A 14,297-nucleotide genomic window follows, 5' to 3' on the forward strand; every position below is an offset into this window, starting at 1 on the left:
GATCTCACGGTCCGTGGGTTCGAGCCCCGCGTCGGGCTCTGTGCTGACAGCTCAGAGCCTGGAGCCTGTTTCAGATTCTGTGTCTCCCTCTCTCTGTGACCCTCCCCGGTTCATGCTCTGTCTCTCTCTGTCTCAAAAATAAGTAAACGTTAAAAAAAAAATTAAAAAAAAAAAAGAGCTTACATCAGAAGAAGTCTAGTTCTATGAGTAATTAGATTAATAGCTATTTCTAATAATAAACTCTTTTGTATATTATAAAATATATAATATCCATATATATGAATATCCAGCCATAAGAAGGAATGGAAAATGGAATACTGATACGTGTTACAAAGGGGATAAACCTCGAAACCAAACTTAGCAGAAGAACCCAGACACAAAGGCTACATCTTGATGATTCCGTTTACATGAAATCAGTAAACCCATAGAGACACAAAGCAGATTGATGGTTCCCAGAAGCTAGGGGAGGGAAGGATGGGAAATAATTGCCTTTTGGGTATGGGGTTATTTTGGGGGTGATGAAAACGTTTTGGAATCAGATAAAAGTGGTGGTGGCACAATATTGTGAATGTACAGAATACCACCGAATTCTTCACTCAACAGTGGTTAATTTTGTTATGTGAATTGCACCTCAATTTAAAAAAAAAAAAGGTACTGGGGAAAAGGAAAAAGTTACGACCCACAGGCCAAATCTGGCCCCACCACCTGTTTCGAGCCAGGAGATAAGAATGGTTTTTACATTTTTTAATTGTTGAGAGAAAATCCAGGGAAGAGTGTTTCATAACACATGAAAATTATATGAATTTAAATTTCAGCGTCTCTAAATAGAGTTTTATGGAGATACAGCCACACTCACTTGGTTAGTTGTTATTTGTGTCTGCTTCATGCTATAACGGTAGAGTGGGATAGATGCAGGGAAACCGTGTGGCTTGCAAAGCCTAAAATATTTGCTCTCCTGCCCTTTACAGAGATGCTTTTCTGGCCCCTAGTCTAACTCCTCACAAAGAAAAACCAAACTAAAATGAAAAAGACAAAAAAACCCAAAAACTCCTTTATGGCCAAGCTTTGCACTGTTGACGAGTTTTCTTCTGGAGGAATCCTCCATTCTGCTGCCAGACTCTCCAGATTCTTGAAATATGTTTTTCAAAAAAGGAATTGGAATTGGGAGTTATCTGCCTTCCTTCTGGAAATTATGCCTTCCCTTGATTAGCTTGCAAGATAACATTTTAAAAATACTATACAAGATGACAAAAGAGCACTCCTAGCGCTGTGGTGAATGTCATGAAAATGTCACTGGTGGCGTGCTTGGTGTGGGCAAGATTGGTACCAGAGAGTGAGCACGGAGGAATAATTCTGTCCCCTCTCCATCCAGAAGGAGTAAACTCCAGAGCAGGCTAAGCTCCATGGTCCTCCCCAGCCCTCAGCCTCTTTTTTCTCTCCCACTTCCCTAAAATCAGAGTGGCAGATGAGGACAAGGGAGAGACCCACTCATGTCGATAGAATGGACCTTCTCAATTCGGACAGCTTCTGTCCACAATCCCTGCCGGAGCTTTCCAAATCCTAGTCTGATCTGAAATGTGCAGCTTGACTTCTCAGTGGCCCGTCTGTCCATAGGCTGGATGAAAGTGCATACCTATTCATTTTGTCCTGCTCTGGGGGATGTGTGCTTGTTTGTTTTAATATTCTCGCTCTCCAACCTTGCCCAGTGTGGCCCTTTCATACAGATCCTCTAGGGATACACGTGGTCCTGTGATACACAGAGATGTTCCAGAAGAAAGCCCAAGTTTGCAGTGCAGGCATTCTCCCAGAAAAGCTGAGGGATCGAGGTCGTGCACACTGATGGTGCACAGGTACTTTAACCTCTAGTTCTAATTCTCTCCCTTTGGCCATGGCTCCTAAAACTTCCATCCGTTCGGTCTGCATCAGGTTGTTAGAGGTCCTTAAACGGTTAGCTTATCACATTAATGCACAAAGAACATGTCATCATTATACATTATTATATTTAAGTGTTCAAGTATTATTGAAATAAAAATGTTAACGTAGTTAATAAATATGAATCTTACTTGTAAAAGAACAATGGAGTGACTTCTGTAAAGAATACACTTCTTTAGTATTTGTTGCCTTATTCGTATTTAAAAGGCATCTGAGGTCACCTGTTACAGAGCAAGGCTCAATCCGCTTGTTTGTAAACTGAGTGCAGGAATTTGGGTGGCATACACACGGGAGAGCAGAAGGTAGGCTGCGTGCTCTCTGGGTCATGCCTCATCAGATCCTAAGTTTGGAATGTCCAGTTCAACCTTCAAGGAATTTGGAAATCATGACCTCAGGGAGAGCCACCGTTCAGACCTGCAGGTGGGGTACTTTCTAGCCCTATTACCGTTTCCTTTTGCAACTTGAATTGCGCATCCTAAAGAGAGGGCCCCTTGCTTTTCCCACTTTGTGGTCAAGACGCCCTTTCTCAGATGGGGAGACTGAGGTCAGAGAACAAGGTTCCATCCAAGGTCTCAGAGCTAAAGTCTCATATCTAAATCTTCTGATGCCATAAATCCAACCTCTTCCACCTCGCCATGGTGCATTTGTGTTTTGTATATGCGTGTGTTACACACGCATATCCAGATCCGAACACACAAATCTAATACAGTCTACGCATGGAAGTTACAAGTTGTAGAACAGCTATCCTGCTTTTGTGCTCTTGTATTCTTTGGTTTAGATTTCTCCACGTTGGCTCCACTCTTCCTTTTAAAAGAATCAACTGGGGCACCTGGGTGACTCTTAGGCGTCCGACTCTTGATTTCAGATCAGATCGTGATCGCACAGTTCGTGAGTTCACGCCCCGCATCGGGAGCTGCGCTGCACAGAGCCTGCTTGGGATTCTCTCTCCTCTCTCTCTCTCTGCCCCTCTCCCCGCTCATGCACTCTCTCGCTCTCTCAAAGTAAATAAATAAACATTTACAAAACAAAATAAAAGGATCAACCAAGATGAGAACATCTAGACATCAGTGTCATCTTCCAAACAAAAAATCAGTCCCTGAATAAGTACGTATCAAAGCTAGAGACGTCAGTGTGGACTTACATTGGCTAATGCGTTTGCAGCCTTGACTCTTGATGCATTAATGATCGCGTAAGTAAACGCCGGCTTAGCGGGCTTAACAATTAGCGTCTACAGTGGGAAGGACTCTGTTTCCTTCTGCATGTATCCAAGAGCGTGTGCTGAGCTGCCGAGCCGTAGAACCTGTAACTCCTTGCACGTATCTCTTACGTGGACCCGCAGCCTTGCGGTGGCTGGCTCATCCAGAAAACTCCTGTGTGCCCCCGTCAGCTGTGAGAGCCTGTTTGTAACCCACCACATGTGATCAGAATCCTTCCAAAGAGGATGCCCGGGACAAGAACCATTTGCAGACCCAGAATCTCCTCGGGGAAACTCCTTGTTCCTTCTCGTCCAGTCTTCCAACTCTACCCTCATGGACCGCGGTGACACATTTGTATTTTCATTCTCTCATTCTCGTAGGTAGTCAGAGCTGGGAGGACCGTGAATGGCTCTGTAATGTTTCCCATTCAAGTTCGGTAGAAGAAGAAATCCAGACCAGATCAAGGTAGAGATGCCAAAGTGCAGATGGCTGGCAGGGGGCAGCAGGGGTGAGGGAAGAGAGCCGGGCTTCCAAGTAGTGTAGACCTGGACCCTCATCCCGTCTCTGTCCTCGCTAGTCCTGTATCCCTGGGCTTCAGGTCACTCTCTGTAGAAATGAGAGAAGAAAAATCCCTACCTCATAAGACTGTGGGGCTAAAAAAAAAAAAGGGGGGGGGGAGTTGCAATATTGAGTTCCACAGCTAGTGAGTTACATATTCACCCCAGCTCAACATGTCCTCTTTCTTTGCCGTTGAAGTTCTCCGTCACCCCTGCCTTCTTCAGTTAAAATGATGCTTTGCATAGAACAGGTAATAATTAGTGATTACATCAAGAGACCTCCAGGAAAACTGCCTAACACTACACAAGAGCTCGATAATTTTTAATTCCTCCTGCTATCCTTTCTTCCTGCAGGATCAGGATGAGAATCCATTTCTGACTTCTGGTACAGTGGTCTTTCATCTCAAATGTGTGTGTGTGCGCCCACGAGCGAGCGTGCAGGCATGTGTGCGTGTGCAAGTGTGTGTGTGCATTGACTGCCAGGCTCCTTCCGGCTTAACTGTGCTTGGTTTTTCCTCCACTCATTTGGCTTCCTCTCAAGTCACCCATTGTCCACGCGGGAAGAGACCGTCGCGCCCAGTGACTCCATTTGGCTTAGCTGACGTCGAGGAGCAGCGTGTGAAAGTCATGGAAACACCTCCTGCGTTCTGCATGGATTATTTTTAATTCTACATGGAGCTTCGATTCCTCCGAATCGTCCTATGTTATTTGGATTTGGAAGCACGGTTGCTAATAAGGGCACCAAAGTTCTAGATTTTAAGCATGCCTATCCTGGAAATCAACACGCCGCGGGTGATCCTTCAGGCCATCATTGACGCGGCGCTGTCGGTTGTGATTTCATTGCATCGGGACGGGAAAGCTTGACCGCAGTTTTGTTTACCCCCGGCTATAATCAGGCATGTTTAGGTAGGGAGGGGCAAGACGTCGGGGTCATATGTGTGCGGTAAAGGAATGATGGAAATCTGACGCATCTCGCCGTCAGGATAACAAAGCACTCACAGACAAAATGATATGAGTCAAGGGGCAGGGCCAGTTTGGTTCCAGTCCAGATAGTTTTCAACAGGTGCTCCAAAGAGGGTACGGAGAGCCGGTAGCAGAAACGGAGGGAGCCATTCCCCGAATCGGCTTTCAGCTCACTTCCTAGGTCAGGCAGGCGTCACGTGGAACAGTGTCTGGCCTGGATCGTGGGGTCACCCAGACCCTGGGGCGTTCTGAGTCCCGGTGGGCCGGGGTGCAGTCACGTTGGAACGTGGGTATGAAAAGGAGGACCAGCTAGGCGGAGGCCCGTAGAGTCCGGATCTGCGGGCAGAATAGAACCCCAGAGTGACACAAGCCTCCGGGATTCCAGACCACAAGGAGAAATCTAGCTCTTTCCATAGAATGAGTGGGGTGGACCCCCAGCATTCTCTTCGCCTGGGCACTTCTCTGGCCCAGGCCCGGGTGGGCTTTCGTTCCTGATGGACTGTAGCGTCCCGAGCCAAGCACTTTCCTGGCCACGAGGCTTCCAGCGATGAATGAACTGCCCGCCCTTCCGTGTCAAGGGCCTGTCGTGAAAGGTACTCTGGGAACAGTAAGGAGCTGCAGAGAGTGACAGGTCCCGTATAAAGGAAGGGGGGGAGGGTGTGTGTGTGGGCGGCTCTGGAAAATACTTCAGAGGGGTTCCGGATGGGAAGCTGTTTAGCAGTTGAACGAAGAAACGCAGAAGAGGCCGTGCGCGCACGCTTCAGAAGGCTAATCCAGCCACCTTTGCCAAGAACCACAAAGGATCTGGGAAAACGCAGGAGGTCAAGGTGGAGTACCCTGAAAATGAAGCAAGGCAAGCAGGTGGGGGTCCCGTCACCGAGGGCTTCTTAACAGATTCCCACCTAATTCTTTCCCATCCCTTGTGGTAGTGTTTATCCAGGGATAAAGGGCCGTGGATGATGCCAGCTCTGTTATACTGCCTGTCTTTATTATTCAGCAGAGCTTTTGTTACAGCCTTTAGTTTAAAAACACTGTCCTCTTTCTACGGTTCACGGTTCACGTAGTTTCTAGCCCTTAAGTGCCTCTGGTCTTCCCAGGCACCAAAAACATGCACCAGTTGCTTTTGCTTTCATCTCGCTGGCCTTGAGACCCTTCTGTGACACGAATCCCTGGTATCCACACGCTCCTGATGCTGGGATGTCTTGCCATTTCTTCTCCCAGCCGTGGCGGGCCTGTACTGGCAGAGATCAGAGGTAGTTAGTACCTAAACCCTTAGGGACAGGGGCTGGTATGTCTTTGAACTTTTCTTATCTTTATTCATCTGTGAATTCTTTATAGATACTTCATGGAATCCAAGAACTATTTATGGATCTCTTTATAGTCATATTTTTATGTACTTCGTTCTAAATTTTTTTAAGTTTCTTCCCCAAATCACAGTGAAGAGTCTTTTTTATTGTCTAATTTACATTCATTGCAACCAAGTAAATTGTAGGAGTAATTCCGTGGCTGTAGAATCTGGAAGCAAATGAATTATTACCCACAATTACAACTATTGTTCCCTGCAGAATTAAGTACTGTATTATGATTCCATTTCTTTTTCTATACAGGCTTATTTTTACTCATTCCTCATACCATTTCTCTGGTTAAGTGGTCCCGATGGTAAACCCTTGGTTTCCCTTGTTTTATCTTTAACCGATAAAATACGATATTTGGCCAAAAGTTAAGCAACGGCTTAGTGGCAGAATCTTATCAGAATGACTCTGGCCAATTGTTTTATAGATGCACGTGACCAATTTTACTTTTCAAATAAAAGGAGCCTGTCATCCAATGTAGCTGATGCATTTGCATTGAGAAAACCCCTTTCATATGTCTCCCAACATCGAGGTAGAGAGCTTTATTCATGAGAGTGTCAACTCTTCGTTCTTCTGTGGACAGCTCACTTATCCCTGGTGGTAAATGATACCGTACTCATAACACAGCCCAGTGCCTGACAGTTCATCAGTGTTGCATCGGCTTACATGGATCCATTCCAAGCCCCATGTGAGTATAGGAACTACCATTCTTAACAATTTTCAGCTGGAACGCATAGAACTATCTTAGATTTATCTCAGCAGCTCAGACCCCACGGAAGAAACCGATGGCTATGGGATCCGTTGGCTGCTCTCACCCCTCCAGTACCCCTTGCTTTCCCCCTCTTCCTTGCTCTCATCTTCCCAAGTAGTTTTGTCACAATTTTGTGTTAGCTTGATAGTTCTATACACTGTCGTGACTGTTTCTGACTTCTGATTCAAATATGATACCGTGATTACATTTTTTCCTACACAGCTTCTGTATTCCCTCAATTAGAAATTGCCGTTTTGGGACACCTGGGTGGCTCATTCAGTTGAGCACCCAACTCCTGGTCTCAGCTCAGGTCATGATCTCGTGGTTTGTTGCATCGAACCCCACATCAGGCTCTGCCTGATGACAGCACAGAGCCTGCTTGGGATTCCTCCTCCCCCTCTCTGTCTCTTTGCCCCTCTCCCGCTCATGCTCACTCTCTCAAAATAAATAAATAAACATTTTTTAAAAAGAGATTACCTTTTTAACTCTCTTGACTTTTTATGCACCTATAACTGTTTTTTCCCCCAGGTGCTTCCATGTATCTGCCAAATGCCATATCTGTTGCACTGTCCAAACCTGAAGGGCATTAATCAACTTGGAAGTTCCATTTGTTTCCCAAGAGTATGGTCTTCATCTTGTAGCGCCCATCTAGGGCCACTGCAGACCTATCACAGGAGCATGTCATTTCCCTCTCCTCTGTGTCAGTCCTTCTGTCGTGCATTGGATCCAACAATTCCCTCTTGCTTCCTGTATTCCCTCATCTTTCTAAGGCACTTTCTTCAGTAGTTTTCTGAGAAAGAAAAGATTTCGAATCCCTGAGTGTGGTCCCCGAGTATGAGTGTGTTCTGCCTACATAATTGTTGGTAATTTGCGTGGGTATAAAATTCTAGGTTGGAAACTACTATCTCTCAGAATTTTGAAATTCCCAGTGTTTGAAGGTCCCTGATTTTCCCGTTTCCAAGTTGCTATTAGGAAATCCAGTCCTCTTTTCTGCTAAATTCCTTGCCATTTTTCCAATTGATCCTCTATTTTTTTTTTAATTTTTTTTAATGTTTATTTATTTTTGAGACAGAGAGAGACAGAGCATGAACAGGGGAGGGGCAGAGAGAGAGGGAGACACAGAATCTGAAACAGGCTCCAGGCTCTGAGCGGTCAGCACAGAGCCCGACGCGAGGCCGGAACTGACGCGAGATCACGCGAGATCACGCGAAATCATGACCTGAGCCAAAGTCGGACGCTTAACCGACCGAGCCACCCAGGTGCCCCAACCAGTTGATCCTCTAAATACATGTTGAATTCTCTTCTGCTCTGGCCACTTCTCCCAGTAACCTTGTGATTTGGGGGCTTCTATCACTTTTTATTCCTGGTATGAATAAATGGGAATCTCGTGTGGCCGGTCCACCATGTGTATTTAACGTCCAGTGACATCTTTATGCTTCCAAGTATTTAAACCCATGCAATCCCCTTTGCATATCTTTTGACACTATTACCATTAGCAACCCTAGGAGTACTTAGTAGTATTCCCATATGATAAGGACACAGCTGAGGCTCCAGGAATGTTAGTAGCTTTCTCAACTTTAAGGAGCCAGCATGTGACGGATTCTAACTTAAAATCGTATTTCTCCCACTCTTACCGAGGCATCAGGGTGCCATTAAGTGATGCCTTTGTGATGAAGGTCACTAATAATGAGTCAGACCAGAGCTTCCCCGTATCTTGCTACGGTAAACGGACACCACTGAGTGATGTGAATTATTCCTTTGAACTCTTCTCTGAGCCACAAAATACAGGCTTTCCTCTTCAGTCACTCCTGTTATTGCACAGGAGACATAGGAACACCTCAAATCAAATAATTGCTGGTGATCTGACTCATTCAGATAGCGGAGTGTATTAGAACAGACAAGGAAAACTGAAATTATGGGATGCAGGTCTGAAGGAAAATAAACTTTACTGTATAATGGTGCTACTTCAGAGTTCAGCACACAATGAAATAACTCCTCTTCAAAGCTTTTACTTACATTCTCTCCCAGGGCACAAATAGCGTTCTCTAATTTGAAAACAAAATATAAGGAGTTGCTTTGAAAAGTCCAATATGCTGAAGACGTTGTAGTCTTTTGGCTAAGTGGTTACTCTCAAAAAAGGAAGAGTGGCTTTCCAGATAGTATTTATGACTAAGCACACATCCCCAGTAATTTCTGGTTTGTTTACATGTCACTCTGACGTTCTGTGGTTGTAAGAGCAGACGCGCTTTGTGTTCAAGGATATGTGCTCAAAGGGAGTTTTCCGGTAATACCTCCTGAAGGGCTTGTAGGGTCTTTGTCAGACAAGAGTTTGCCCATTGCTTTTCCCAGCTGAATATCGTGTTCTTGTGCTTCCTTTTTTCTTTATCATCTAATTAGCCCCATTCATATCTTCCTGTACCTTAACCCCGCTAAAGCGAGGAAGCTTGGGGTCGAGTAGTGGAAAGGTGAAACTAGGCAATACATCCTCTGACCTGGACCCTCAGGCTTCTCATCTGCGAAACGAAATCGTACATACAGATGATCTTCAAGTCCTCTCCCGGCCCTTGAATGCCGTTTCTACACCATCAATGAATCAACTCCACTTCGTTATCTAAAGCAATCACCCCTGTTTCGGTACATGTGCGACCATGAGAGAATTTGTTCGTTAATGTATTTAACACATATTTATTGGATGTTGTAGTCAGAGCTGGGTACATGGTAGCAAATGAGCAAACACAGCCCTGAGCCTCATTGGGTTCACAGCCCAGGAGGAAAGGCATACATAAACAAACTCTCGAATAAATAATTGTGATAAAGCCTGGGGAAAAAATAACAACAGAGTGCTGTAAGAAAGAATTAAAACAAAAATAAAAAAGATCATTTAGACAGAAAAGGGGGAATGTTGCCAAGAAAGCTTCGTTGAAGAAATGGCAAGAGACCCAAAGGTCTCTTCACCGGCTAGCCAAGTGGAGAGTAATAGAGACAGTGTTCTAGGCACGTAGGGCGGCGTGTGTGAAAGACCCTGAGGAATTTAAGAGCTTGTGCATCCAGGGGATTTGCAGAAGGCCATGTGGCTAGAGCATAGCCAACAAGGGCATGGGCCTGAGATCAAGGCAGATACGGGCTCCCACCACATCATCCAAAGCCTGCCCACCTTGCTGAGCATTTTGTATAATGTCAGAAAGACGGGAAGAACCTACTGAAAGATGTTTACACAAGAGAGGGAGGTGATTCAAGTGCGTTTGTAAACGATTGTTCTGGTCCCTGTGTGTGCACGGGAGGAAGACAAAAACAGATAAACTAGTTCAGTTAGGAATTTGTCCGGACAAGAGCCCAGGAGGCAACGGCAGAGAAGAGGGTTGTGTTTCCCACGTGACCTTGGGGTGGTCTTCTCATTTCGCTTCGGGAGTCAGCTGCGGGTGCCGTGGGATACTTGAGGCCTCGTGTCTCAGGGTATATGTACGTATTAATAATGCCTGTGAGATGTAGGGAGTCCCATGGCCTCCCCAGTGGTCTTCTTGAACAACATTCTTCGTGTGAACATTCCTCGTTCACAGCCGCAGCTGTGGGTCCCACAGGCTCCAGGAGACAGAAGCCAAGCTTTTAAAATCATCTCCTTAATGCCACTCTAAGTAAGACTCGGTAGAGAAGAAGGCCCTGTCCTTCTCATTTTGTGGAAGGGGCACGATAAAAGTAACAGTGCCTCAGTGGCTCCACAAGGGCACCCTCTCCAACCCCCCACCTTTCTCCCTTTTCTTTCTTAAAAACTTTTTTAATGTTTATTTTATTTTTGAGAGAGAGAGAGAGAGCATGAGCGGGGGGTGAGGAGGGGGAGTGAAGGGCGGAGAGAGAGAGAGAAGGAGACACAGAATCCGAAGCAGGCTCCAGGCTCCGAGCTGTCAGCACAGAGCCCGACGCGGGGCTCAAACCCACAGACCCTGAGATCATGACCGGAGCTGAAGTCAGACGCTTAACCGACTGAGCCACCCAGGCGCCTCCTTCAACCTTTTCTAATGTGCTTCATGTGCTCGGTTATCCAAGAGCTCTACTCTCCATTTTGGCAGCCCATTTTTGAGGCCTGTTAGGAGCCGACCAGCTCGCTCTGTTTCGCACCTCTTGTCTTGGACCAAGTGGAGACAGACAAACGTCCCGCACTGATATCTTCACCTAGTCTCCCAGCAACTGCTCTGTAACACACAGACTGCAGGTGGCCGACACCCCTCCCAGCTCCCTGAGGCCCCGCACCAGCCATCTTGTCTACCCCCCAGCCCTGCTGCCTTGAGCCTCACTGCAACAGCGCGGTCCCCAGGGTGCCTCTCTCCTCTCTCCTCCTCTCCTCCTTTCTTCCCACCCCATCATGACGCCCTGTCCCCTGGTGCCTCCTGTCCCAGGAGGCTGTGTGACTCCTGTAGCAGTGCTCTCACAGCTGCCCACCTCTTCTTCCTCTTTTGCCAGACAAGGGCTGGTGTCGGATCCAGTCCCCTGTTCCCACACTAAGTACCGTCAGCCCCCCTCGCACACAGACCATGCTCTTCCCCCTTTGTCGGCCATTTTTCTGAGAATCTGTCTGACAGCTCAGACTCTGTGAGGGGAACTCAGGTAAAAATGGGCAAAATTTCTAGCACTTCCACTACTTGGCAAGACGTATAGAAGAACAGAGACGGGCGGCCTGTAGGAAGGGTAGAGAGACCAGCACTTACCAGCCTGAGCTGCGTGAACAATGGAGGAGGCTGAGATTTTCTGGAGCGATGGGGAGGAAGGGAGTAGGAAGAAAGCAGAGCTGGTACCTTAGTAGAAGAGGTGGGAGAAGGGAAAAGAATGGGCCACAGTATCTTGTCCATTCCAAGACATCATGTGACAGTGACGGACGAGAAGAAGTACCTGGGTTTGGGGAGCAACCACTTTCAGGGACTTGATGCGAGTCGGCCAGGTAAAGGGGGGTCACATCCTAACCGAAGCTCGCACGTGTCTGACAGGAGCAAACGCTAAGCATGGGCTGCGCTGCAAGGCCTGTAAGATGAGCCTCCACCACAAGTGCATGGATGGCCTAGCACCCCAGCGGTGCATGGGCAAGCTGGTAAGGGCTGGTGCCAGGAGTGAGCCCAGAACCCCCCACACGTCCCGAGGTCCCTCCCCGCAACACCCTGGTAGCCGGACACTAGGAAGGCAGCCCCAGAACCCCAGGGCTGCCAACCGGGCTTCCTTATTGGCATAATGATCAACCAGAAGAGGAGCTTTATCAACCTAAGAGACAGACGCTCCCCATGTGAAAGGGCTCAGGGTCTTTAACAGAGTGGCCAGCTTGTCCGGGGTTGGGACTTTTTCAATGTCAGCACCAGAAGTCCCACGTCCTGGGACCGTCCGTGTTTTAAAGATGAAAGTTGGGCATCCCGGGAACCCCGTCAGCCCAGAAAACCTAGGGTGGCTGGTCACCTCAGTGCTCCATTGGCTGACAGCACCGGGGACGTCAAGAAGGGGAGAGAGATTAACCACCGCGTTCAAAAATGGGGAGAGTAATAAAAATTGACACACCACTTTGGCAGATCTTGGCAGCCAAAGCCAGGAAGGTCAGATGGCCCTGGCCCATTCTGGGCGGGTCTACCATCTTGGGAGTGTGGGCTCGGTACTGCCGCCCCATGTTGATTAAAAGGAACCTCTTTTGAGGGTATTGAAACTAGGATGGCCAAAGAACTGTCGAAGGGACGAGAATGTCTACCCTAGAGGTAGATACTTAGGCTATGACAGCGATCTTCAAAAAAATTTAAGACCTGAGGGATTCTATCCTGCTCTGTGGCTCCAGGGAAAAGACTGAGGATCAGTAGATGCCAAGTCTTACCAACCAGAGACAGTGTCACCAAAGGCCTGCCTTCAGGGTTACTGAGCACTCCTCCCACCAACCTCCCCCCCTCCCCATCACGGGCAGTATTCAAAAAAAGGAAGATACCACCTTCCAGGAATATCGGAGAGGATTCTAGACTTGTAGTAGGGTCTGGGCCACAAAATTCCCTTCCAACACTGGGATATAATTAGTCAGGTTCTTAGTGAGTTCATCTCCTTACTCTGGTTGGCAGTATCCTCTTTTCTAAAACCCCTGCCTCACCTGATCCCATCCTCCTCCTCGGCCAATGGAGATGCCCGCAAGCCAAAGCAAAGACCATGAATGAGGGGTCAGAAAAACATAACAGAGTCTAGAACACAAGGCAGATGGCTCTGGGTGGAGCTTGTCATATACACAAGGGCCTTACGGCCTCCCTCTCGGGTCGGCTTCCACTTTTCCAGGCCTTTTATGATTTTAATAAACCTCAATAGTAAGCCACGTTGAAATAATGCATGCCAGTCCATTTGGATCCTGGGAGATGAGATGATGGGAGAGGAGTCTGGGCACAAGGGAGGCTGCTATGGTCTGAGAAGGAGGAGAGGCAAGAAAGGGAAGGACAGGGCTGGGGCTTGCTTTCTAGGTGCAATTGTAGCTTGCTTACTGCCACCTGTACCTCCCGCCCCCCGGGGATAACTTGTAGGACGAGCCAGCATCTTAAAGGGCGACAGAGGGGTGCCCCTGGCGAAACCAGCTGGTATTATCTTCAGAGCTCTTGTGTGGTTCTCTCCATCTCATCAGTGACATTAAGCCCTTCTCTTTCTCATTCTCTCTCCAGCCAAAAGGGTTTCGGCGTTACTACAGCTCCCCTTTGCTCATTCATGAACAGTTTGGATGCATTAAAGAAGTTATGCCCATCGGTGAGTTGGGACACTGATGGGCCGAGCTGGGTTTTGAGCAGCATGGTCCGCATTCACGGCTGCTGTTCTCCCAGGACTGCAGGCCCAGTGGGGTGTGTTCGTGTGTCTGTCTGCTGGCTGATTGGGTTACGACTGTTGGCTTTGCTGGAGGGGATACATTAGGTGGAGCAAATTCTCCTTTCCCTGATGAAGCTTGAAAAACACCCAAGTCCCAAAGACTGCTGATATGCTATTCCTTTGGGAATAGCCATTCCTTTGGGAATGCTGTTCCTTTGGGAATGCCATTCCTTTGGGATGGAATAGCATGGAGTGTAGCATCTCACAGAGCCGACTCAAAGCCCAGCTTCCCCGCTGACCCACTAACTGTGTGTCCGGACCCTTTACCCAACCTGTCAGACCCTGTAAAGGGAGAACAGCAAAGGCTGCTTTTCATAATTGTTGTAAAAAAAATAATTGTAAATGATAGACCAGTGTTTGGAAGGAACTCTGTGAATATCACTTATTCTTTAATGAGGACCAAAAATATGTCTTATATGTATAGATATTTCTGGCTTGAATTTATTCTTTAACAATATCTTTCAGTTTACTTCCATCTCTCTCTCTCTCTCTCTCTCTCTCTCTCTCTCTGAGAATCCCTACGTCTATTTTTGCCTTTGGATGGGGGGAAGTTTTAAACTAGAAATGGATAAGTCAGAAAGCTTTTAAAGAGAAATTCACGAGGCCTGGTGATGCCCAATTCTTTCAACACTTGCCTCCTACTGCAGACTTTGTGTCTTGCTCAAGGCTTCACACCTTGGCGAGCAAAACCTCA

At 47.2% G+C, this 14,297-nt stretch overlaps 1 protein-coding gene across 4 annotated transcripts in view; it reads left to right on the top strand.

Annotated features, from left to right (window-relative positions):
* STAC (SH3 and cysteine rich domain) overlaps nucleotides 1-14,297 on the top strand; it is a 137,261-nt gene that overhangs the window by 77,902 nt on the left and 45,062 nt on the right. For all 4 annotated transcript variants that reach the window (XM_047874900.1, XM_047874898.1, XM_047874901.1 and 1 more), the window contains exons 3-4: nucleotides 11,728-11,828; nucleotides 13,405-13,486. In XM_047874900.1, the coding sequence (XP_047730856.1) occupies nucleotides 11,728-11,828; nucleotides 13,405-13,486 (183 nt within the window). The remainder of the gene's footprint in view (nucleotides 1-11,727; nucleotides 11,829-13,404; nucleotides 13,487-14,297) is intronic.

Source organism: Prionailurus viverrinus, chromosome C2 (assembly GCF_022837055.1).
Source record: "Prionailurus viverrinus isolate Anna chromosome C2, UM_Priviv_1.0, whole genome shotgun sequence".
Classification (NCBI taxonomy): Eukaryota; Metazoa; Chordata; class Mammalia; order Carnivora; family Felidae; genus Prionailurus; species Prionailurus viverrinus.